Genomic DNA, 26,511 nt, shown 5'->3' with positions numbered 1-26,511 from the left:
CTTTCAAGTTTCACAACATCCTTCCGATAGGAAGGAGACCAGAATTGCACGCAATACTCCAACAGTGGCCCTAACCAATGTCCTGTAAGGCCGCAACATGACCTCCCAGCTCCTGTACTCAATACTCTGACCAATAAAGGAAAGTATACCAAACTCCTCCTTCACTATCCTATCTACCTGCAATTCCACTTTCAAGGAGCTATGAACCTGCACTATAGGTCTCTTTGTTCAGCAACACTCCCTAGGACCTTACCATTAAGTATATGAGTCCTGCTAAGATTTGCTTTCCCAAAATGCAGCACCTCGCGTTTATCTGAATTAAACTCCATCTGCCACTTCTCGGGCCAATGGCTCATCTGGTCCAGATCCTATTGTAATCTGAGGTAACCCTCTTCGCTGTCCACTACACCTCCAATTTTGGTGTCATCTGAAAATTTACTAACTGTACCTCTACGATCCTTGTGGCACTCCACTGGTCACAGGCCTCCAGTCTGAAAATCAACCCTCCACCACCACCCTCTGTCTTTTACCTTTGAGCCAGTTCTGTATCCAAATGGCTAGTTCTCTCTGTATTCCATGAGATCTAACCTTGCTAATCAGTCTCCCATGGGGAAACTTGTCGAACTGAAGTCCAGATAGATCACATCTACTGCTCTGCTCTCATCAATCTTCTTTGTTACTTCTTCAAAAAACACAATCAAGTTTGTGAGACATGATTTCCCACGCACAAAGCCATGTTGACTATCCCGAATCAGTCCTTGCCTTTCCAAATACATGTACATCTTGTCTCTCAGGATTCCTTCCAACAACTTGCCCACCACCGAGGTCAGGCTCACCGGTCTATAGTTCCTGGCTTGTCTTTACCGCCCTTCTTAAACAGTGGCACCACGTTTGCCAACCTCCAGTCTTCCGGCACCTCACTTGTGACTATCAATGATACAAATATCTCAGCAAGAGGCCCATCAATCACTTCTCTAGCTTCCCTCAGAGTTCTTGGGTACACCTGATCAGGTCCTGGGGATTTATCCATCTTTAACCATTTTAAGACATCCAGCACTTCCTCCTCTGTAATCTGGACAATCTGCAAGCTGTCACCATCTATTTCCTGACAGTCTATATCTTCCATATCTTTTTCCACAGTAAATACTGATGCAAAATACTCATTTAGTATCTCCCCCATTTTCTGCAGCTCCACACAAAGGCCGCCTTGCTGATCTTTGAGGGGCTCTATTCTCTCCCTAGTTACCCTTTTGTCCTTAATATATTTGTAAAAACCCTTTGGATCCTCCTTAATTCTATTTGCCAAAGCTATCTCATGTCCCCTTTTAGCCCTCCTGATTTCCCTCTTAAGTATACTCCTACTTTCTTTATACTCTTCTAAGGATTCACTCGATCTATCCTGTCTATACCTGACATATGCTTCCTTCTTTTTCTTAACCAAACCCTCAATTCCTTTAGTCATCCAGCATTCCCTATACCTACCAGCCTTCCCTTTCACCCTGACAGGAATATACTTTCTCTGGATTCTTGTTATCTCATTTCTGAAAGCTTCCCATTTTAAACTAGACCTTTAACACGATGGCAGTCCCAGTCAATGTTTGGAAAGTTAAAATCCCCTACCATAACCACCCTATTATTCTTACAGATAGCTGAGATCTCCTTACAAGTTTGTTTCTCAATTTCCCTCTGACTATTGGGGGGTCTATAATACAATTCCAATAAGGTGATCATCCCTTTCTTATTTCTCAGTTCCACTGAAATAACTTCCCTGGATGTACTTCCGGGAATATCCTCCCTCAGCACAGCTGTAATGCTATCCCTTATCAAAAATGCCACTCCCCCTCCTCTTTTGCCTCCCTTTCTATCCTTCCTGTAGCATTTGTATCCTGGAACATTAAGCTGCCAGTCCTGCCCATCCCTGAGCCATGTTTCCGTAATTGCTATGATATCCCAGTCCCATGTTCCTAACCATGCCCTGAGTTCATCTGCCTTCCCTGTTAGGCCCCTTGCATTGAAATAAATGCAGTTTAATTTATTAGTCCTACCTTGTCCCTGCCTGTCCTGACTGTTTGACTCACTTCTGTTCTCAACTGTACCCGTCTCAGATCAATCTCTTTCCTCACTATCTCCCTGGGTCCCACCCCCCCACCTTACTAGTTTAAATCCCCCGAAGCAGTTCTAGCAAATTTCCCTGCCAATATATTAGTCGCCTTCCAATTTAGGTGGAATCCGTCCTTCTTGTACAGGTCACTTCTACCCCAAAAGAGATTCCAATGATCCAAAGATGTGAATCCTTCTCCCATCCACCAGCTCCTCAGCCATGCATTCATCTGCTCTATCCTCCTATTCCTGCCCTCACTCGCTCGTAGCACTGGGAGTAATCCAGATGTTACGACTCTTGAGGACCTCCTTTTTAAATTGCTGCCTAACTCTCTGTAATCTCCCTTCAGAATCTCAACTTTTTCCCTTCCTATGTCGTTGGTTCCAATGTGGACAATGACCTCCTGCTGGCCCCTCTCCCCCGCGAGAACATTCTGCACCCTCTCTGAGGCATCATTGATCCTGGCACCAGGGAAACAACACACCGTTCTGCTTTTTCTCTGCTGGCCACAGAAATGTCTGTCTGTACCTGACTACAGAATCCCCTAACACAATTATCTCTTGGAACCCAACGTACCCCTCGTTGCATTAGAGCCAGTCTCAATAGCAGAAACTTGGCTGTTCGTGCTCCGTTCCCCTGAGGATCCATCACTGCCTACATTTTCCAAAACAGCATACCTGTTTGAAATGGGTATTTCCACAAACGATTCCTGCCCTAGGTGCCGACCGCTCTCACCCTTCCTGGGGTTAACCCATCTGAGACTTTCCCCCCTTCCGAGAACTGCCAATAATCACATACTGTTGCTGTTGCAAATTCCTCATCGCCTCTATCGGTCTCTCCAACCGATCCACTTGATCTGATAAGATTTGCATCCAACAGCATTTATGGCAGATATAATCCGCAGTAACCCTTAAAACTCTCTTTAAATTCCCACATCTGACAAGAAGTACACATCACTCTATTAAAGGTCATTTTTGCTCCTTCACAATCTACAGACCCAGAAAATAACACCGTCTTATTCCTCTACAAACACTGCCCCAGGTTAAATAAATAGTTATGGCTTATATTTTAAGTTTAATCAAGAGACTTATTTCCAAAAACATATAATCAAGAAAGAATCCACAATACTCACTACTGCAGCATTTCTCTTGGACAGACTTAAAACAACAATTAACTTATCTGATTCTGTGCTGTGAACTTCACCCAACATGTTCCTCCAAGATTAGTTATGAATTTCACTGTTTGTTAATTTTCCCAGATGCACTTCGATGTCCAGCAATACACTAATCAAACAGCAAAAGCAATAACTGTGCAGGTTCTCTCTCTCTCCTGCACTGTGCTCATCATGTGCTTCCTTTGTCTGCTCTTCTCCCTTTTAATGTGCTGTTGTTTTGACTTTTATTTTCCAAAGTTCCAAAACAATGCAACAGCATATAAAACAGTAATTACTGCTCCTGGAATTCGAGGAAATCACCTCCAGCACCTAAAATACCTCAAAAACAGGAGCAGCTCTTAAACCTCAGAAAGGAACTCATACACTCAAGTGGACAACAACCTCACACACAAGCATGTACCCCGAACCCCACAACTCCACCAGACTGGACATGTCCAGAAATTGGAGAACTGTATTTAAATTAAAAACCACCCTACTGCACCAAATTTAGTGTTTTACACTACATAGAGGTGAAGCTCAGCTTAAAACAGGTGCCAAACCTTCCCAGAGTTCATAACTTGCCCATATACTCATTCCACTTTGGACGACAGAATTCATCTCACAATCATGTATTCCTTATTCTATACTCTTTGATCAGATTCCAGTCTGTAATTCCCTGCCAGGTATCTGTTATTCTATATATAAACAACCCCAAACTCCTCGATCAGATTCCAGTCTGTAATTCCCTGCCAGGTATCTGTTATTTTATATATAAACAACCCCAAACTCCTCAATCAGATTCCAGTCTCTAACTCACTCCTGGGTATCTATCATTCTATATATAAACCACCCTGAACTCTTCAATTAGATTAGAGTCTGTAACTCACTCTCTGGGTATCTGTTATCCTGTATATAAACCCCTTGATTAGATTCCGGTCTGTTGCCCCCTCCATGGGTATCTGTTATTCTATATATAAACCACCTTGAACCTCTCGAAGAGATTCTGGTCTGTACCCCACTCCCCAGGTATCTGCTGTTCTCTATATAAACAACTCCAAACCTCTCGATACGTTATTCGATACGTAAACCACCCTGAACCCCTCGATTAGATTCCAGTCTGTAACTCCCTCCATGGGTATCTGTAATTCTGCATATATACCACCTTGAGATTCTGGTCTGTAACCCATTTCCCGGGGTATCTGTTATTCTGTATATAAACCACCCCGAGCCCCTCAATTAGATCCCACTGTACAACTCCCTCCCCGGGTATCTGTTATTCTATATGTAAACCACCTTGAACCCCTCAATTAGACTCCAGTCTGTAACTCAGTCCCTGGGTATCTCTTATTCTGTACATAAACACCCCTGAACCACTCGACCAAATTCCAGTCTGCAACTCCCTCCTGGGTTTCTGTTATTCTACACATAAACCACCCCGAACCCCTCAATTAGATTCCAGTCTGTACCTCCCTCCCGGGTATCTGTTATTCTGTATATAAACAACCCCGAACCTCTTGATTAGATTCCAGTCTGTAACACACTCCCCGGGTATCTGTTATTCTGTATATAAACCCCTCGATTAGATTCCAGTCTGTACCTCCCTCCCGGGTATCTGTTATTCTGTATATAAACAACCCCGAACCTCTTGATTAGATTCCAGTCTGTAACACACTCCCTGGGTATCTGTTATTCTATATATAAACCACCTTGAACTTCTTGATTAGATTCCAGTCTGTAACTAACTTCCCAGGTATCTGTTATTTTACATACACACAACCCTGAACCCCTCGATTAGATTCCAGTTTGTAACTCACTCCCCAGGGTATCTGTTATTCTCTATATAAACCACCCTAAACCCCTCGATTAGATTCCAGTCCAATTTCCTCCCGGGTATGTTATTTTATATATAAACCACACTGAACTCCTGGATTAGATTTCAGTCTGTAACTCACTACCCAGGGATCTGTTAATCTGTATTTAAACCACCGAACCCCTTGATTAGATTCCAGTCTGGAACTCCCTCCCCAGCTATCTGTTCTATATATCAACCACCCTGATCCCTTGATTAGATTCCAGTCTGTAACTCACTGAAGTGTGTTACTTACAAAACATAACTATATAATTGCTCACAATGCAAATTCCATGCAATAGCTTGTTTTTGTTCTGTGACTGTGTGCAGTGTCCACATTCTATACACAGGGTCAAAATCTGCCTGCAGTGAGCCAGCTGAGTGACTGTTTCTGTACAACAAGGAACTTTCAGTGATGTTGAGCAGCAGGTTGGGAATTTGTCACACTGTGCTTAGTTTCAAAATAAATTGCTTTGTCTCATAGGACTGTAACTGTTGGTGAACAGGTCAGAGCCTGAATTTCTAAAGGTATAAGGGCTCATTAAACATTGGGTGATGGTGGTGCAGTGGGAATGTCACTGGATTAGCAATCCAGAAACCCGGGTTAGTGCTGTGCGTGTCAGTGTAGGTGAATACAGGTTCAAATCCCACCACAGCAGCTGCTGGAATTTAATTCACAGAGAGGGACGAGAAAACCAATCACTGCCAGTGACCATGTAACCATCAGTGATTGCTGCAAATGCCCGTCCGGTTCACTAATATTCTTTTAAGGGAAGGAAATCTGCCACCCTTGCCTGGTCGGGTCTACACGTGACCCCAGACCCACAGCAAAGCTGTGGGCTCTTTACTGCTCTCTGAAACGGATCAAACAACCCACTCAGTCCCAGAGCAATATGTGTTTTGAGGAGAGCAGTGTAGCAGAATAATCACCAGGGGGCATCTTACTATAATGTTACAATGTCAACTACAGTTGGAAATAAGCACGGATTGAGGATTCAGACGGACGAGCAATTCAGGGAATGTCAAACCGCTGAGTAAGGAATGAGGAAAGGCTGATCCCAGCAAGGGATCTCACATTCAGTCACAGCAACACACTGGAATGGAGGGGCCCAGGGAATAAAGGGGAACCTCACTCCTGAACAGCATTCAGGCGTGGATAAACTGGGCTACGAGAGAGTCATTCAGCCCATCAGGTCTGCACTGACAGAGAGCTAGCTCACCCACCCTCTCAAAGAGAGAGTGCTCAACAATCTGTTCCTTCTGAACTGACCCACTGACAACACGGCACTCCCTCTGCACTCTCCCTCTGACAGATACAAACAATGTCTTTCCATTTATTGGGGCTGGGGGTGGGGGGAAACCAGAATTATGGACCATAAAACATGAGATGGTGATTATTAATCCGAATGGAAATTCAGGAGATATCCAGAGAACAGAGCGAATAGGGTCTCACTCCTGCAGAGAGACGCTCATTCACAGGAAGTTAGGGGGAGAACAGGGGATCTCGCTCCCATGGGGAGTGGGGGAAGAATGGAGGAACTTGCTCCCACGGGGAGTTTGGGGGGGGGGGGGGGGAGCAAATGGGGGACTCGCTCCCACAGGGAGTAGGGGGAGAATAGGGGATTCACTCCCACAGGCAGTAGGGGTAGAATAGGGGGACTCTCTGCCATGCAAACTGATCAAGGTGATGAGCAAGGACACTTTAAAGGGGGAAGCTAGATAAACACACAAGGGAGAGGAGAGACAGAGACAGAGAGAGACACAGAGACAGAGACAGAGAGAGAGACACAGAGACAGAGAGAGAGACACAGAGACAGAGAGAGAGACACAGAGACAGAGAGAGAGAGACAGAGAGAGAGAGAGACAGAGAGAGAGAGAGACAGAGAGACAGAGAGAGAGAGAGAGACAGAGAGAGAGAGAGACACACAGAGACAGAGACAGAGAGAGAGAGACACACAGAGACAGACACACAGAGACAGAGACAGAGAGAGAGAGAGACAGAGACATGGAGAGCGGAATTGGGGGCAGGATCACATGGAATGGGCATAGAGTAGAGGAACCAATTGGCCTTTCCTTGTAGTCTAAAGGTTTTGCAATACTTTGTAATTTCAAACTGCTGAACGTAACTCACCGGTCGGCCAAGTCTGGCGACAATCCACAGGCTCCTCAGCAACATTCCTGCAAAGGAAGAGAGGGAATTTCATCAGAGGCCATATGGAGCTGTGTTTCATCTCCCGCACAGATCCTGTAAACACTACCGGACAAACCCGCAGCTCCGCACAGATCCTGTAAACACTACCGGACAAACCCGCACAGATCCTGTAAGCTCTACCGGACAAACCCGCACAGATCCTGTAAGCTCTACTGGACAAACCCGCACAGATCCTGTAAACACTACCGGACAAACCCGCACAGATCCTGTAAACACTACCGGACAAACCCACAGCCCCGCACAGATCCTGTAAACACTACCGGACAAACCCGCAGCCCCGCACAGATCCTGTAAACACTACCGGACAAACCCGCAGCCCCGCACAGATCCTGTAAACACTACCGGACAAACCCGCAGCTCCGCACAGATCCTGTAAATACTACCGGACAAACCCACAGCCCCGCACAGATCCTGTAACCACTACTGGACAAACCCACAGCCCCACACAGATCCTGTAAACACTACCGGACAAACCCACAGCTCCGCACAGATCCTGTAAACTCCAACTCACTAACCCGCAGCCCCGCACAGATCCTGTAAATACTACCGGACAAACCCACAGCCCCGCACAGATCCTGTAACCACTACTGGACAAACCCACAGCTCCGCACAGATCCTGTAAACTCCAACTCACTAACCCGCAGCCCCGCAAAAATATTGTAAAGTCTATCTCAGAAATGCCCAGATATTGTGGGGAAATCTAACTAGATCTACCCAACTTTGCCCCATATCTTTTGAGTTAAGATTCTTCAACATAAAGTTTAAAATGTGCAGTTGCCATTATATTATTTGCTGTCGGTGCGTGAGAGATGCATTCAGTGCACGTAATGTTCCTGGGGGAGGGGGGGGGGGCAATCGGGGAACAATTTCACACCAGTTACTCTGTCGTCTCCATTTATTAGGTTGACATCTTTGATCAAAATCACCCTCCAACCTTAATGTTCCACCAGATCTCACTGCAGGCTTTAGGATTTTCACAAATAAGGCAAGACAAGGTGGTTTCTCGAAAATAATTGCAAACGTTTGGGTGAGGCCTGTATGGGTTTCGCACATAGAGGCTGAGTACCCCTGTCCCCCACCTCAGGAATAGCCATCGCACCCACTCGCCCCGCCAAAGCCCGTTTTATGATAAGATTGCAGCCCACCTGATCGACAACTCATTCTACTTTCCTGCCTGTCCACACTACCCAACAAACCTTAACTTCCACTTTGATCCAAAATCAATCTAATGCAGGTCAGACTACACTCAATGAAATATTCAAGAGTTTCTCTCACAGGAGGCACCAGTCCCGATAAGGATTACTTACAGGGGAGGGTTCTAAAAAAGGTGACTGCAGAGGGGCGCGGGCCAGCACGAGGGAGGCAGCAGAGAGGGGGGAGGCAGCAGAGGGGTGCGGGCCTGTAGGGGGAGGCAGCAGAGGGGTGCGGGCCTGTAGGGGGAGGCAGCAGAGGGGTGCAGGCCTGTAGGGGGGAGGCAGCAGAGGGGTGCAGGCCTGTAGGGGGGAGGCAGCAGAGGGGTGCAGGCCTGTAGGGGGAGGCAGCAGAGGGGTGCGGGCCTGTAGGGGGGAGGCAGCAGAGGGGTGCGGGCCTGCACAGGGTGGCAGCAGAGGGGTGCGGGCCTGTAGGGGGGAGGCAGCAGAGGGGTGCGGGCCTGCACAGGGTGGCAGCAGAGGGGTGCGGGCCTGTAGGGGGGAGGCAGCAGAGGGGTGCGGGCCTGTAGGGGGGAGGCAGCAGAGGGGTGCGGGCCTGTAGGGGGGAGGCAGCAGAGAGGGGGGAGGCAGCAGAGGGGTGCGGGCCTGTAGGGGGAGGCAGCAGAGGGGCGCGGGCCTGTAGGGGGAGGCAGCAGAGAGGGGGGAGGCAGCAGAGGGGCGCGGGCCTGTAGGGGGAGGCAGCAGAGAGGGGGGAGGCAGCAGAGGGGTGCAGGCCTGTAGGGGGGAGGCAGCAGAGGGGTGCGGGCCTGTAGGGGGGAGGCAGCAGAGGGGCGCGGGCCTGTAGGGGGAGGCAGCAGAGGGGCGCGGGCCTGTAGGGGGGAGGCAGCAGAGGGGTGCAGGCCTGTAGGGGGGAGGCAGCAGAGGGGTGCGGGCCTGTAGGGGGGAGGCAGCAGAGGGGTGCAGGCCTGTAGGGGGGAGGCAGCAGAGGGGTGCAGGCCTGTAGGGGGAGGCAGCAGAGAGGGGGGAGGCAGCAGAGGGGTGCGGGCCTGTAGGGGGGAGGCAGCAGAGGGGCGCGGGCCTGTAGGGGGAGGCAGCAGAGGGGCGCGGGCCTGTAGGGGGGAGGCAACAGAGGGGTGCAGGCAGCAGAGGGGTGCAGGCCTGTAGGGGGAGGCAGCAGAGGGGTGCGGGCCTGTAGGGGGAGGCAGCAGAGGGGTGCAGGCCTGTAGGGGGAGGCAGCAGAGGGGTGCGGGCCTGTAGGGGGAGGCAGCAGAGGGGTGCGGGCCTGTAGGGGGAGGCAGCAGAGGGGTGCGGGCCTGTAGGGGGAGGCAGCAGAGGGGTGCGGGCCTGTAGGGGGGAGGCAGCAGAGGGGTGCGGGCCTGTAGGGGGGAGGCAGCAGAGGGGTGCGGGCCTGTAGGGGGGAGGCAGCAGAGGGGTGCGGGCCTGTAGGGGGGAGGCAGCAGAGGGGTGCGGGCCTGTAGGGGGGAGGCAGCAGAGGGGTGCGGGCCTGTAGGGGGGAGGCAGCAGAGGGGTGCGGGCCTGTAGGGGGGAGGCAGCAGAGGGGTGCGGGCCTGTAGGGGGGAGGCAGCAGAGGGGTGCGGGCCTGTAGGGGGGAGGCAGCAGAGGGGTGCGGGCCTGTAGGGGGGAGGCAGCAGAGAGGGGGGAGGCAGCAGAGGGGTGCGGGCCTGTAGGGGGAGGCAGCAGAGGGGTGCGGGCCTGTAGGGGGAGGCAGCAGAGGGGTGCGGGCCTGTAGGGGGGAGGCAGCAGAGGGGTGCGGGCCTGTAGGGGGGAGGCAGCAGAGGGGTGCGGGCCTGTAGGGGGGAGGCAGCAGAGGGGTGCGGGCCTGTAGGGGGGAGGCAGCAGAGGGGTGCGGGCCTGTAGGGGGGAGGCAGCAGAGGGGTGCGGGCCTGTAGGGGGGAGGCAGCAGAGGGGTGCGGGCCTGTAGGGGGGAGGCAGCAGAGAGGGGGGAGGCAGCAGAGGGGTGCGGGCCTGTAGGGGGAGGCAGCAGAGGGGTGCGGGCCTGTAGGGGGAGGCAGCAGAGGGGTGCGGGCCTGTAGGGGGGAGGCAGCAGAGGGGTGCGGGCCTGTAGGGGGGAGGCAGCAGAGGGGTGCGGGCCTGTAGGGGGGAGGCAGCAGAGGGGTGCGGGCCTGTAGGGGGGAGGCAGCAGAGAGGGGGGAGGCAGCAGAGGGGTGCGGGCCTGTAGGGGGAGGCAGCAGAGGGGTGCGGGCCTGTAGGGGGAGGCAGCAGAGACGGGGGAGGCAGCAGAGGGGTGCGGGCCTGCACGGGGAGGCAGCCGAGGAGTGCAGGCCTGTAGGGGGAGGCAGCAGAGGGGTGCAGGCCTGTAGGGGGGAGGCAGCAGAGGGGTGCAGGCCTGTAGGGGGGAGGCAGCAGAGAGGGGGGAGGCAGCAGAGGGGTGCGGGCCTGTAGGGGGAGGCAGCAGAGAGGGGGGAGGCAGCAGAGGGGTGCGGGCCTGTAGGGGGAGGCAGCAGAGAGGGGGGAGGCAGCATAGGGGTGCGGGCCTGCACGGGGAGGCAGCCGAGGAGTGCAGGCCTGTAGGGGGAGGCAGCCAGATCAGAACTCATGAACATATGAAATAGGAGAAGCAGGCCATTTGGCCCCTCAAGCTTGTGACAGTGTTCACTAAGATAAAAGCTGATCTGTTTGTGCTTTGAATGCCACATTCCTAAGAACTTCTGAAAACATTATTTGACAAGGAACTTTCTCTCTGTCGAAAATAATTCAATTCACTGCATTGAGGCAGGGTTTTCCAAAGTCACCTAAGCCTCAGAAAAATATATTCTCATCTTGATGCTAAAAGGGCAATCCTGATTTTAAACCACTGCCTGCTGATCCTAGACTCATCCACAAGAGGAAACATCCTTCCCGTGTCCATCTTGTGAAGACCATTCTGGATCTACGCACTTCAATCAAGCTCACCCTCACTGTTCAAAACTCCAGCGGAAATGAGTCCAGTCTGTCCAACCCTTCCTCATAAGGCAATCCACTCATTACAGGTATCAACTGAGTAAAGCTTCCTCTGAACCGCCTGCAATGCAGTACACCCTTTCTATGAAAGCAAGTGTAGTACATCTATGAACTATCCTTTAACGACAATACACGTCACTCCTTCATAGAACCCCTCTGACAAAACCATGCTGACTATTCCTGACTACCTTGAGTTTTTCGAAGTGTCCAGCTAACTTTTTAATCATTAATTCTAATTCCTTCCCCATGACATTTACCTACAGTTTCCTGTTTAATGCTTCACTCCCTTCTTAATAGGGGGTTTGTACTTATTATTTTCCAATCTGATGGAACCTTTCATGAATCTAGGAAGTTTTGGAGAATTAACATCAATGCCTTTAGCAACTCATTAGCAACATACAGACTCATAAACCTCTTAGAAGATCCTCAGGTGAACTCCATCTGGATGTGGAGACTTGTCAGTCCACAGTTGCAAGAGTATGTTGCTGGAAAAGCACAGCAGGTCAAACAGCATCCAAAGCACGGGAGAATCAATGTTTTGGGCCAGAGCCCTTCATCAGGAATGGCTCTGGCCCGAAATATTGATTCTCCTCGGATGCTGCCTGACCTGCTGTGCTTTTCCAGCAACACACTCTCGACTCTGATCTCCAGCATCTGCAGACCTTATTTTCTCCTAGTCCACAGTTCCAGCAGTTTGCTTAGTACTGTTTCCCTTGTGATTGTAGTGTCACCAACTCCCGCTCTCTCCTCGAACTTCCTGAATTACAGCAATGATGTTTGGTCTATAGCGAAGAATTTAATAACATATTTATTCATTTCATCCATCAATTCCTTGTTATGCACTATTAACTCCACTCTCTGGAGGACCAACACTCACTTCACTTAACCTTTCCCATTTTAAATACCTGTTGAAGCTATTTTTATATTCCTAGCTAGCTTCCTCTCATACTCCTAATTTCTTCCTCCTGGTTAACCTTTTAGTCATTCTGAAATTCTTTATAGTCTGACAAATCATCTGACTTATCACAGCTATCTGCTCTTTATTTAATTTTGATGATTTTCTTAAATTCTTCAGTTAATCATAGATGGTGAACCCATCTTTCAGAAAATTTACTTATGTCGATATATACTAATAGTCAAATATATTCTTGCAAGTTTGCCATTGTTTCTCTTGATCTAGCCCTTAGCCTAGTAGGCCATTTCACTTCAGCTGTCTTACTTTCATGCTCAAATAATTGCTCTTACTTGTTTTAGAACAGAATAGAAATTTACTGTCACACATGCACATGAAAAATATAGTGAAAAGTTTTGCAAGTTGCCACACCATGGCTCCTAAATACAAATACCTGTCTCAAAATATGATTTCTCGACCAATTTTCCTACTTCAAAACTGAATGTAAAATTCAAACACATTGTGGTCCCGATCAGCTATTTCCTCTGTTATTATGAAGGAGTACCAAATGTCACATAACCTGCTTTCTGAATGTGCTGATCTAAGAAACTCTTTTCAAAGTATTATACAAACTCCTCATTCAGGCTACCTTCATTTTTCCAGTTCACACAGAGATTAAAACCACCCATGATTATTACTGAACTGTTACAAAGAAATATTTATGTTTCTACAACGAATTTGCTTTGTGATTACTGTTAGGTGGCCTGTAGAAAGACCTTGTGTGTGTCTTCTTTTCCTGAATTTTCATCATCTCCATCCAAAACAGATTGGACATCCAAAACCAAGATTACCTCTCATTATAACACCAATAAGAGACAGTGGAGATCTGTAGACACTGGAGGAGTTTACAGAGATGCGGGCAGGAGGGTATAGGTGTTGGAGAGTGTATAGAGTTAGGAAGGGCTGGAGGAAATGAATAGAGAGATGGGGAGAGGTTTGAAAGTAAAAATTTGAATGTGGAGGAACAGCCACTTCAGGAACGCAGTGCAGGTCAATAAACACAAGCAGTGTGTGTGAAGAGAAGTTTATCAATATTTCAGAATATGAGGAGGAGGTCTGGCAACATCTGTGGAGAGAGAAATCAGAGTTAACATTTCCAATTGAGTGACCCTTCCTCAGAGGAAAGGTCCTGAGGAAGGGTCACTTGACCCAAAATGTTAACTCTGATTTCTCTCTACAGATGCTACCAGGTCTGCTGAGCTTTTCTAGCAATTTGTATTTTTGTCTCTGATTTACAGCATGTGCAGTTCTTTTGGTTTTTTATTTAAATAGGAGGAGGAGTGGACCATAATCATTCAATCCCTACAGTGTGGAAACAGACCATCTGGCCAACAGTTCTACACTGACTCTCCAAACAGTATCCCACCAGACCCATCCCTCTTCTCTATCCCTATACCCTTGCATTTCCCATGGCTAATCCATCTAACTTACATATCCTTGGACACTGTAGGAAAATTTAGCTTGAGTTAATAGTGTGGTGCTGGAAAAGCACAGCAGGCCAGGCAGCATCTAAGCAGCAGGAGAATTGACATTTTGGGCATCAGCCCTTCATTAGGAAGGTTGATTCTCCCACTCCTCAGATGCTGCCTGACCTGTTGTGCTTTTCCAGCACCACACTCTCGACTCTGATCTCCAGCATCTGCAGTCCTCACTGTCTACTGGACAATGACTGCATCGTCACATATCAGACCAATGCCATTTACAAATTTGCTGATGACACCATCATAGTTGGTCGAATCTCAGATGATGACAAAACAGACTACAGATGGGAGGCGGAAGACCTGGAACAACTCTCAATGCTGGCAAAACCAAGGAACTCATGACTGACTTTCAACAGCACCCCCTCCCCCCTACAACATTAACAGCACACATGTGGAACGAGTGGAGCGTGTCAAACTCCTGAGAGTTGTCAACAACAACAAACTTTCTTGGAGTCTTCATATGGACACACTGGCTACAAAGGCTCAACAACGTCACTTCTTCCTCTGGCAGCTGAGAAAATTTGTCATGATGCGAATACCCTTGCCAACTTTATAGGTGCGCCATCGAGAGCATTCTATCTGGTGTATCAGTATCTGGTATGGTAACTGTACCATTCAAGATCAGAGACAGTTACAGAGAGTGGTGAACTCGGCCCGGACAATGACAAAGGCCAACTTCCCATCTCTCGAATCCATCTACTAGGCCCACTGTCAAGGAAAGGCAGCCAGCATTCTCAAAGATCCATCCCACCTTGGCAATGTTTTTCTACAACTTCTACCACCGGGGAGAAGGTAGAGAAGCCAGAACACACACACCAGCCGGTTTCATAACAGTTTCTAATCTGCTGTTGTTAGAGTGTTGAATGGACTCTCAAACCCTTGACATTCGCCTGTACCTGTGGTTTTTTTTGTTTTTGCCACTGTTTATCTAGTATTTACTTATCTATGCTATATAACTGTGTGGTCTGCCTGTATTGCTCACAAGACAAAGGTTTTCACTGTGCCTCAGCACACGTAACAATAAATTCAATTCAATTCAATATGGCCAACCCACCTAATCTATGCAGCTCTGGACTTTGGGAGCAAATCTGGAGGAAATCCACACAGACATGGGGGAAAATGCGCAAACTCCACACGGACAGTTAGAGAGATCTACAGCACGGAACCTGTTCAACTTGTCCACATTGATCAGATATCTGCTGTAATTCAAGGCAAAAGTGAGGACTGCAGATGCTGGAAATCAGACTCTAGATTAGAATAGCACTGGAAAAGCACAGCAGGTCAGGCAGCATCCAAGGAGCATCAAAACCGACATTTCGGGCAATTGCCTTTCATCAGATGTAAATCTTGTCCAATTTGCCAGCATTTGGCCCATATCCCTCTGAACCCTCATCCAAAGGTGGAATTTAACCCACGTCCCTGGCGTTATGAGAGAGCAGTGTTAACCACTGAGCCAACCATACATTTCCTCTCCCGTGCCCTGCAACTGTCCATTCGGGCAGCTGCGGTGCGGTGGGGAAAGACCACTGTGTAACGTCTGCCTGCCAAAGAAAAACAGGGGGCCCACTCAGTAAGTGGGCTCTGCTGAAGCCTCAGCTAAATATATGGATGGTAAGCGTACAAACCTGGATATACGAATGATTAATTCCGATATCTGTATGTAAAAACATGCAAGGTGCGCCTATGAATGGCTCCACCAATTGTACAGATCATCAAAATATTTTATGAATGAAGTATATTTTTGAAATTAAAAAAAAAGGCCACGCAATTCTCCAGACTGTGGCTGATGTGCACAGGCCTCACTCCTCTTTTGTGCTAGGTCGTCGCCCCTCTGATATTTAAGGGATCTATCTCCCGCCCTTTTCTCCATAGCCTTCTGAGCTGACATGCCCTTTCCTTCGCGGCCACTATCTCCCTAACCTACATCGACCCTCCTCACATCGATCCAACAGACTGCACTCAGGCCAGCAGCAGGTACGCGGGCACAGGCTCACCAGACACCACACTCCCCACCACCTTTCCTTCGGACACCGGAGAAACTCAGGCGGGGAGGGCAGGTCCGGCGATATCATCCACGTTTCCAGTCCGACGCGGAAAGCCCTCACGCTCCCACCGCCCTGGGCGCCGCCATCTTGTCCGGGTGACCTCTCACCCCTCACCCGGTCAAAGGTCACGGCCCGGAACAGCGGAGGCGACGAGCGGGTTTTTATTGTTTTTTTTTAAATTAAGTAAACGCGCGTCTGTTTGTGCAAAACAAAAGCTCTAAGCTGAAAAGTGAAGGTGGAAGGAGGAGAAATATGATGGCGTTCGGGCCCTGCTCTCTCTCGGTGTCAATAAGGAAAGGTCATGGGTCAAAGCCTCCACCCATGGCCTATGGTAGAGACCAGGGACCCTGTTATGGAACTTTAACCGCACAGGAGGAGACCATTCGGCCCACTGTCCTTGTACTGACTCCTGAAAATTACCCAACTTGACCCATTCTCCGGGCCAGCCCTCTGAAAACATTCACCTCTCTTTTAAACCCCGACCTCATTCTTAAAGCACAGAACCCTTCAGCCCAAGTCTGCACCAACGTAACTGCCACTGAAGGTGTGCTAATCCCAATTTCCTGCACTTGACCTGTTTCCTTGAATTATATATCAAGTGCTTATCCTAATGTTTTTTTTTAAATGTTGCAGCGAATTACTGCAGACACTGGAGTTTGTACTGAAAACAAAATATGCTGGAAACCACAGAAGCTCAGGCAACATCCAAGGAGAGCAAGCTGACGTTTCAAGTCTAATGACTCTAGCAGCAGCTATGAACAATGCTCTGTACAACTCCAACGTTACATCCTTGCTCTTAAATTCTGTGCCATGAACGATGAAAGGAATTGTCCCATTATGCCTTCTTAACTATCATATTCACGTGTTCTGCCGAGTCCAGGAATCTGTGATTACCCCATTATCCCTCTACTCCTCTAAGCTATCCAGTGTCCTGCCATTCATTAAATACTCATTGATCTTGCTGCTTCTTCCATTGCCTCACAGTTCTCAGCTTTAAATACCATCTGCCAATGGTCTGCCCATCTGATCAATCCATCTAAGTCTTCCTATAACCTCCAACCATCTTCTATGCTATTAAGTATTCTATCAATCTTGGTTTCATCTGCAAAATTGCTTTACAATCCCCCAGATATTTTCATATACATCACATTTATGTCTACAACAAACAATAAGGGTCCTAGTACCGAACCTTGTGGTACACTGCTGGACACCAGCCTTCTGCCACTACTCTTTCTCTCCTATTACTAAGCCAGTTTCTGATCCAACTCACCAAGTTTCACTGAATTCCACATTCTTTAACTTTCTCAATCAGTCTCCCATTGTGGGACCTTACTTAAATCCATATAAACTACATCAACTGGAATTCCCTCATCTACACATTTGATCACATTTTCAAAAAAAGATGAATAAACTTGTTCGGCATGACCTCCCTTTGACAAAGCCATTCTGACTATGTCTAATTAATCCAACCTGTTTTCAACTGGCTATTAGTTCACTCCTTAAGAATTTTTTCTAATATTTAGTTTCCCTACCATTGATGAGACTCACTGGTGTGTAATTTCCTGGTTCATCTCTACTGCCCTTCTTAAGATTAGCCATCCTCCAGTCCTCTGGCACTTCCCCCATGGCCAGAGAGGAATTAAAGCTTTGTGTCAGAGCCCCTGCAATTTCCTGCCTTGCCTCCCACAACAGCCTGGGATACAATTCATCCAGGTCAGGAGATTTGTTGATTCTCAAACCCAACAGAACTTCCAATATCTCTCCATTTCCTATGTCAAACTGTGCAAGTTCCTCACAGTCCCTTTTCCTGAATTTCTTTTTCCAGGGTGAAGCCTAAAGAGAAGTGTTCATTCAATACCCTTCCACTATCCTACAGCTTCACACACTGGTTAGCCCTTGGTCCCTAATGGTTAACCTCTTCCCTTAAATGTATTTATAAATGGAATAAAACGAAGAACTATGAATGCAGATCTGTAATACAAACTGAAAAATGCTGGCAAAACTCTAAAGGTCTGGCAGCAACCACAGGAAGAAATTAGAGTTAATGTTTCCAGTTCAGTGACCCTTCATCAGAACTGTTAGCAGCTAGGAAAGGTGATATTTATGCTGAAGAGGAGGTTTGCCTGGGGGTGGTGGTGAGTGTGCGCAGATTAGGTGGAGACGGAACTCAGAGACAGAGAGCTATGAAAGGAACAGGTCAGGTTTATAGATAGCAGATAAGTGATAAGAGCTAAACGTGGAACAGACTGGATGAGCAGGACTGGAAGCAACCCATGTAATGTGATAATAGGCCTAAAAGTAGTAGGTGAGAATAGGTGACTGTGCTAAAAGCAACCCGTGTCATAAGCAACACCATGACAGGTTTGGGGTGAGTTTAAAAAAAAGGAAGGCTCTAAAGTTATTGAACTCAATGTTGAGTCCTAGATGCTGCAGAATCTCCAAGTGGGGAATGAAATACTGTTCTTGCAGTTTATTCATTTACAGGATAAGAGCATCACTGGCTAGGCCAGAAGTTAAGTCAACCACTTTGCTGTGGGGCAAAAATAGAACATGCTGAAAAGGCTCAGCAGGTCTGACAGCATCTCTGGAAAGAATCAGGGTCTACGTTTCAGGTCAAATGGCTCTTCCTAAGAACATTGCTGTGGTTGTGGAGTTTCATATAGGCCAGATCAGGCAAGGACATTCTCTGAAGGAAGTTTTTCCAACAATCAACAATGGTTTTATGGTCATTGTTAGAGTCTTAATTCTGGGTTTCTACTGAATTTAAATTCCACCATCTGCTGTGGCGGGATTTGAACCCAGCTCTCTGGATTATGTATTAAATATATATTGCCTGGATCTCTGAGTTAACAAATACAGACATTGCTGGAAAAACTCAGCAGGTCTAGCAGCATCTGTGAAAAGAAGTCAGAGTTAATGTTTCAGGTCCAGTGACCCCTCGTCAGAACAAATCTCTGAATTAACATTCCATCAACAATACCACTTGGCCATCTACTACCCAATAAGCTTGCGCTGAGACCCACTGGAACACTGCAGCAGGTCCAAAACAGAAATGTTGGTGAGGCCCCAATAGAATCCACCTCCAAGCACATTGCCAGGCAGTGTGTTCCAATTCCCTTGAGCTTAAAGAGGTTTCTCCCCAGCTCCTTCCCATTCTCTTGCTGGTCATCTGGAAATCATGAAGCCTAGTTTTGCTGATACACCAAACAGAAATATCCTTCTTTCAAATTTGAAAAGACTTACAAGGATGTTGCCAAGGTTGGCGGGTTTGAGCTATTGGGAGAGGCGAAATAGGCTGGGCCTGTTTTTGCTGGAGTATCGAAGGCTGATCTTATAGAGGTTTGTAAATTCACGAAGGGTATAGATAGTGCAAATAGCCAAGGTCTTTTCCTACCAGGGTTGGGAAGGCCAAAACTAGAGGGCAGAGGTTTAAGGTGAGAGGTGTGAGATTTAAAACTGACCTAAGGAGCAAATTTTTCACACAAGTGTGTATGGAATGAGCTGCCAGAGGAAGTGGTGAAGTAGACAAGCAGGAGACTGGAAGAACACAGCAAGCCAAGCAGCATCAGAAGGTGGATAAGTCAACATTTCAGTAGTAACCCTTCTTCAGGGATGGAGGTAGGGATAGGGGAAGCTTCAGATAAGTAGAAGGTGGTGGGTAATACCTACACTTCCATTCCTGAAGAAGGGTTATACCCGAAACATTGATTTCTTCACCTCGTGGTGCTGCCAGCCTCCTGTGTGTCGACTTTGGATTCCAGCATTTGCAGATTTTTTTGACTCTATAGAGGAAGTGCTGGGGGTGAGTACAATTACAATATTTAAAGGCATCTGGATGGGTATATAAATAAGAAGGGTTGAGAAGGATATGGGCCAAATGCTGGCAAACAGGATTACATTAAATTAGGATATCTGGTCAGCTTGGATGAGTTGGAGTGTTGTATATCTCTATGATCTCTTGTCTGCAAGGATGAATTGGACTGAAGGGTCTGTTTCCATACTGTACAGTTCTATGACACTGTATCCGTTGGCATAGATGAGTTAGACTGAAGAGTTTGTTGCCGTGCTGTACATCGTTATGATATCTGGTTGGCATGGGCAGGCGAGACTGAAGGGTCTATTTACATGCTGTACAGCTCTGTGAACCGAAATTGTTGATAACTTTTAGATCAGTTTTCTCTGCTCCAAGGGGAAATAAGACCAACTATTTTCTACTTCAAATCTTTCCTTACATGTGAGAGAGAGAGAGCGAGCGATCGAAAGAGAAGTGCAGGGGGAAGAAGGGAGAGAAAGATGGGTGCACAGGGAGGGGGAAGAAGAGAGAGAGGGGGTGCAGGGAGGGGGAGGAGAGAGGGGTGGGGGAAGAGAGTGAGTGAGTGAGAGGGGGGTGAAGAGTGAGAGGGGGTGAAGAGTGAGGTGGGGTGAAGAGTGAGAGGAGGGTGAAGAGTGAGGGGGTGAAGAGAGAGGGGGGATGAAGATAGAGGGGGTGAAGAGAGAGGGGGGTGAAGAGAGGGGGTTGAAGAGAGAGGGGGGTGAAGAGAGGGGTGGTGAAGGAGGGGTGAAGAGAGGGGGGTGAAGAGAGGGGGGGTGAAGAGTGAGAGGGGGGTGAAGAGAGAGAGAGGGGGGTGCGGTGTGGAGGCAGAAGAGAAGTGTGTGAAGAGGCGAAGGGAGAGATGGTGCATGGGGGAGGAAGAGAGAAGGGTGTGGGGAGGGGAAGAGGGAGATAGAGGTGAAGGGGTAGGAGGAAAGTATGGAGGGATATAGGAGAGGTTGCAGAAGAAAGGAGAGAGGGATGCAGACGGTAAGGGGGAGAGGACTGTGTTGGGGGGAGTTGAAGACAGGTTTGGGGAAGGATGGTGGGAGTGAGAGTAGATGTGTTGGGGGGGTGAGGGTGAAAGTGGATGTGTTGGGGGGGTGGGGGTGAGAGTGGGGGTGAGAGTGGATGTGTTGCAGGGGTGGGGGTGAGAGTAGATGTGTTGGGGGGTGGAGGTGAGAGTAGATGTGTTGGGGGGGTGAGGGTGAAAGTGGATGTGTTGGGGGTGTGGGGGTGAGAGTGGGGGTGAGAGTGGATGTGTTGCGGGGGTGGGGGTGAGAGTGGATGTGTTGCGGGGGTGGGGGTGAGAGTAGATGTGTTGGGGGGTGGAGGTGAGAGTAGATGTGTTGGGGGGGTGAGGGTGAAAGTGGATGTGTTGGGGGTGTGGGGGTGAGAGTGGGGGTGAGAGTGGATGTGTTGCGGGGGTGGGGGTGAGAGTAGATGTGTTGGGGGGTGGAGGTGAGAGTAGATGTGTTGGGGGTGAGAGTGGATGTGTTGGGGAGGGGCGAGGGTGGGAGTAGATGTGTTGGGGGGGTGGGAGTGAGAGTAGACGTGTTGGGGGGGTGGGGGTGAGAGTGGACGTGTTGGGGGGGTGGGGATGAGAGGGGATGTGTTGGGGGTGGGGTGGGGTGGGGATGAGAGGGGATGTGTTGGGGGTGGGGTGGGGGTGAGAGTGGATGTGTTGGGGGTGGGGTGGGGGTGAGAGTGGATGTGTTGGGGGTGGGGTGGGGGTGAGAGTGGATGTGTTGGGGGGGTTGGGGGTGAGAGTGGATGTGTTGGGGGGGTGGGGGTGAGAGTGGATGTGTTGGGGGTGGGGTGGGGGTGAGAGTGGATGTGTTGGGGGTGGGGTAGGGGGTGAGAGTGCATGTGTTGGGGGTGGGGTGGGGGTGAGAGTAGATGTGTTGGGGGTGAGAGTAGATGTGTTGGGGGTGAGAGTGGATGTGTTGGGGGGGTGAGAGTGGATGTGTTGGGGGTGGGGTGGGGTTGAGAGTGGATGTGTTGGGTGGGGTGGGGGTGAGAGTGGATGTGTTGGGGGTGGGGTGGGGGTGAGAGTGGATGTGTTGGGGGTGGGGTGGGGGTGAGTGTGGATGTGTTGGGGGTGGGGTGGGGGTGAGAGTGCATGTGTTGGGGGTGGGGTGGGGGTGAGAGTGGATGTGTTGGGGATGGGGTGGGGGTGAGAGTGGATGTGTTGGGGGTGGGGTGGGGGTGAGAGTGGATGTGTTGCGGGTGGGGTGGGGGTGAGAGTGGATGTGTTGGGGGGGTGGGGGTGAGAGTGGATGTGTTGGGGGTGGGGTGGGGGTGAGAGTGGATGTGTTGCGGGTGGGGTGGGGGTGAGAGTGGATGTATTGGGGGTGGGGGGTGTGGGGGTGAGAGTGGATGTGTTGGGGGGGGTGGGGGTGAGAGTGGATGTGTTGGGGGTGGGGTGGGGGTGAGAGTGGATGTATTGGGGGTGGGGGTGAGAGTGGATGTATTGGGGGTGGGGGTGAGAGTGGATGTGTTGGGGGTGGGGTGGGGGTGAGAGTGGATGTGTTGGGGGGGTGGGGGTGAGAGTGGATGTGTTGGGGGGTGAGAGTGGATGTGTTGGCGGGGTGGGGGTGAGAGTGGATGTGTTGGGGGGGTGGGGGTGAGAGTGGATGTGTTGGGGGTGGGGGGGTGAGAGTGGATGTATTGGGGGTGGGGGGGGTGAGAGTGGATGTGTTGGGGGGGTGGGGGTGAGAGTGGATGTGTTGGGGGGGTGGGGGTGAGAGTGGATGTGTTGGGGGTGGGGTGGGGGTGAGAGTGGATGTGTTGGGGGGGTGGGGGTGAGAGTGGATGTGTTGGGGGTGGGGTGGGGGTGAGAGTGGATGTGTTGGGGGTGGGGTGGGGGTGAGAGTGGATGTGTTGGGGGGGTGGGGGTGAGAGTGGATGTGTTGGGGGTGGGGGTGAGAGTGGATGTGTTGGGGGTTGAGGGGTGGGGGTGAGAGTGGATGTGTTGGGGGGTGAGAGTGGATGTGTTGGGGGGGTGGGGGTGAGAGTGGATGTGTTCGGGGGGTGGGGGTGAGAGTGGATGTGTTGGGGGGTGGGTGGGGGTGAGAGTGGATGTGTTGGGGGTGGGGGTGAGTGTGGATGGTGGGGTGGGGGTGAGAGTGGATGTGTTGGGGGTGGGGGTGAGTGTGGATGTGTTGGGGGTGGGGTAGGGGGTGAGAGTGGATGTGTTGGGGGTGGGGTGGGGGTGAGAGTGGATGTGTTGGGGGTGGGGTGGGGGTGAGAGTGGATGTGTTGGGGGTGGGGTGGGGGTGAGATGGATGTATTGGGGGTGGGGTGGGGGTGAGAGTGGATGTGTTGGGGGTGGGGTGGGGGTGAGATGGATGTATTGGGGGTGGGGGGGGGTGAGAGTGGATGTGTTGGTGGGGTGGGGGTGAGAGTGGATGTGTTGGGGGTGGGGGGGTGAGAGTGGATGTGTTGGGGGTGGGGTGGGGGTGAGAGTGGATGTGTTGGGGGGGCTGGGGGTGAGAGTAGATGTGTTGGGGGGTGGGGGTGAGAGTGGATGTGTTGGGGTGGGGGTGAGAGTGGATGTATTGGGGGTGGGGGGGTGAGAGTGGATGTATTGGGGGTGGGGGGGGGGTGAGAGTGGATGTATTGGGGGTGGGGGGGGGTGAGAGTGGATGTGTTGGGGGGTGGGGGTGAGAGTGGATGTGTTGGGGGGGGTGGGGGTGAGAGTGGATGTGTTGGGGGGGTGGGGGTGAGAGTGGATGTGTTGGGGGTGGGGTGGGGGTGAGAGTGGATGTGTTGGTGGGGTGGGGGTGAGAGTGGATGTGTTGGGGGTGGGGTGGGGGGTGAGAGTGGATGTGTTGGGGGTGGGGGGGGTGGGGGTGAGAGTGGATGTGTTGGGGGTGGGGGGGTGGGGGTGAGAGTGGATGTGTTGGGGGGTGAGAGTGGATGTGTTGGGGGTGGGGTGGGGGTGAGAGTGGATGTGTTGGGGGTGGGGTGGGGGTGAGAGTGGATGTGTTGGGGGTGGGGTGGGGGTGAGAGTGGATGTGTTGGTGGGGTGGGGGTGAGAGTGGATGTGTTGGGGGTGGGGTGGGGGTGAGAGTGGATGTGTTGGTGGGGTGGGGGTGAGAGTGGATGTGTTGGGGGTGGGGGGGGTGAGAGTGGATGTGTTGGGGGTGGGGTGGGGGTGAGAGTGGATGTGTTGGTGGGGTGGGGGTGAGAGTGGATGTGTTGGGGGGGTGGGGGTGAGAGTGGATGTGTTGGGGGTGGGGTGGGGGTGAGAGTGGATGTGTTGGGGGTGGGGGGGGTGAGAGTGGATGTGTTGGGGGTGGGGTGGGGGTGAGAGTGGATGTGTTGGGGGTGGGGGGGGTGAGAGTGGATGTGTTGGGGGTGGGGTGGGGGTGAGAGTGGATGTGTTGGTGGGGTGGGGGTGAGAGTGGATGTGTTGGGGGGGTGGGGGTGAGAGTGGATGTATTGGGGGGGTGGGGGTGAGAGTGGATGTGTTGGGGGTGGGGGTGAGAGTGGATGTGTTGGGGGTGGGGTGGGGGTGAGAGTGGATGTATTGGGGGTGGGGGTGAGAGTGGATGTGTTGGGGGGGGTGGGGGTGGGGGGGGTGAGAGTGGATGTGTTGGGGGTGGGGTGGGGGTGAGAGTGGATGTGTTGGGGGTGGGGTGGGGGTGAGAGTGGATGTGTTGGGGGTGGGGTGGGGGTGAGAGTGGATGTATTGGGGGTGGGGGTGAGAGTGGATGTGTTGGGGGTGGGGGATGGGTGAGAGTGGATGTGTTGGGGGGGGTGGGGGTGAGAGTGGATGTGTTGGGGGGGTGGGGGTGAGAGTGGATGTGTTGGGGGTGGGGTGGGGGTGAGAGTGGATGTGTTGGGGGGGGTGGGGGTGAGAGTGGCTGTGTTGGGGGGGGTGAGAGTGGATGTGTTGGGGGGGGTGGGGGGGTGAGAGTGGATGTGTTGGGGGTGGGGTGGGGGTGAGAGTGGATGTGTTGGGGGTGGGGTGGGGGTGAGAGTGGATGTGTTGGGGGTGGGGTGGGGGGGGGGGGTGGGGGTGGGGGATGGGTGATGGAGAGGGTGTTATTGTCGCCCTTCCCCCACTCCCTCCATCGGTTGCTATGGCCAGGGCGTCGGCGGTTACCAAGAGCGACTTCGCCATTTCCTTTTCCCACCCCATACCCTTTTTATATTTCCCTTTCAATTTAAAAAAAAAATCAATACTGCCAACAAACTCTCCTTCCACGTACGAGAATAAATTGAAATAGTTAAAACCTCCCAGTCGACGTCCGAGGTTTCCAGCCCACACCAGCGAAAGGCACGATGGGAAATCCTCCCGCACCGCTTCACCTTCCTCAAAATATATATTATTTTTATTTCACAGCAACAACAACGAACCGCGCCGTCTGACCAAACATTGCATCCGAGAGCCCCCATTGCAATCTCTCGCCTGCACAGCCGCGGCGGGCAAAGCCGGCGACGGATTTTGCATTTTTGTTTTGTTTCGGGTGCTGGCATTGATTTCCCCGTTTCTTTTTGAAGGAGGTGGGGGGGGGGGGAGGGAGGCGCGTGCGTCGGTGCGGGGGCGAGGAGGAGGAGGAGGGGAGCGCGCGCATGCGCGGCGCACCACGTGACCGTCCGGGGGGGAGTGGTTTTGGAAAACATCTGTGGAGGGGGAAAAAAAACACATTAAATCCTAACGTCGAGACATTTTTTTCCCCCCCAAAAATTTATTTTAATTCAACCCCCCCCCCCCCCGGTAAATTTTTTTTTGGGGCGTTGGGGGGGTAACCTCGAGCTCTCCACCAACGGTCACGTGGGGCCGGGCGGCGCAAGGGTTTGTGGGAACGGACCGACCGCCCGCCCCTCCCCCCCCCCAAACCTCTTCACCCCTTTCCGCTCTCGATATATAAAAACAAATGTGTTTTTGGTGAGGGGAAGTTGTTTTGTTTGCTCTCGGGTTTGTTTCCTCTATCTTTCCTCCCCCCCCCCCCGCAATTCCCAAGAAGGGGGGGAGGTTATTATTATTATTTATTACCCCTCCCCCCCCCCTCCCTCCCCGCCCCCCGGTGACAGCAGCAGCGCCCTCACCGCCGCCGCCGCCATTTTGTGTTTATCTCTGTCTCTCTCTCTCTCTCTCTCTGCTGCCTCTCGCCATGGCGCACTGTTCAGCGTTTGGTGTCATTTAAAAAAAAAACACACGCATATAGACAGAGGAGATATATATATATATTATTATTATATATACACGCACCAGGAAGGAAGGAAGATAAAAAAAAGAGGAGGAGGAGGAGGAGGAGGAGGAGGGGGGTGGGGGCAGAGAAAGAAATCCCCCTTTCTACCATCTGTTGAACAACGCGAGAGAAAATCCACCTTTTTTTTTGTTGTTTGCGTGCAGCCATGAATGTGTGAAGGAGAGGAAGGCAAAAAAAGCCGAGTGGTTAGAACATATACACGCATTTATAAAACATACGTGTACACACACACTAAACGAGGATGTCTCTCTAAAAGGCGGTGGATCTCTCTCTCTCTCTGATTTCGCCTCCCCTCTCTTCCCACCCCTCCTTCTGTTCCCTGTCTTCCCTCCTCATGTGCCATGGCGGACTGTGGAATGGATCATGTGAGAGAAAGAGAAAATATTATCCGTTCTGGTAAGAGAGAATGGTTGTGGGGTAATTCTTAGTCGTTGTTTTTTTTTCGGGGGGGGGACTATTTTCTGTCGATGTTGGAAAATTGGGGAACGTGTGTATGGGGCTATTCTGTGTCAGTGTTGGAGAAGAGCTGGGTGGAGGTTTAAATCTTGTC

At 50.8% G+C, this 26,511-nt stretch overlaps 2 protein-coding genes across 10 annotated transcripts in view; one reads left to right on the top strand and one right to left on the bottom strand.

Moving 5' to 3' along the window:
- Positions 1-25,256, bottom strand: part of dap3 (death associated protein 3) — a 47,651-nt gene extending 22,395 nt beyond the window's left edge. Inside the window, exons 1-2 of one of the 3 annotated variants that reach the window (XM_072548816.1) lie at positions 24,957-25,256; positions 7,235-7,281 (exon numbers count right to left, since the gene is read on the bottom strand). In XM_072548816.1, the coding sequence (XP_072404917.1) occupies positions 7,235-7,281; positions 24,957-25,224 (315 nt within the window). In that variant the 5' untranslated portion in view covers positions 25,225-25,256. Of the gene's footprint in view, positions 1-7,234; positions 7,282-15,506; positions 15,529-15,875; positions 16,049-24,956 lie in introns of those variants that run through there. The other 2 variants (XM_072548817.1, XM_072548818.1) reach the window with 2 other exon arrangements.
- A 521-nt stretch (positions 25,257-25,777) lies between these two features.
- ash1l (ash1 (absent, small, or homeotic)-like (Drosophila)) overlaps positions 25,778-26,511 on the top strand; it is a 243,118-nt gene continuing 242,384 nt past the window's right edge. For all 7 annotated transcript variants that reach the window (XM_072548810.1, XM_072548804.1, XM_072548807.1 and 4 more), the window contains exon 1: positions 25,778-26,357. The gene's annotated coding sequence lies outside the window, so the exon portion shown is untranslated. The remainder of the gene's footprint in view (positions 26,358-26,511) is intronic.

This window comes from Chiloscyllium punctatum, chromosome 28, assembly GCF_047496795.1.
Source record: "Chiloscyllium punctatum isolate Juve2018m chromosome 28, sChiPun1.3, whole genome shotgun sequence".
Taxonomy (NCBI): Eukaryota; Metazoa; Chordata; class Chondrichthyes; order Orectolobiformes; family Hemiscylliidae; genus Chiloscyllium; species Chiloscyllium punctatum.
This window is presented reverse-complemented; position numbering and strand designations above follow the sequence as displayed.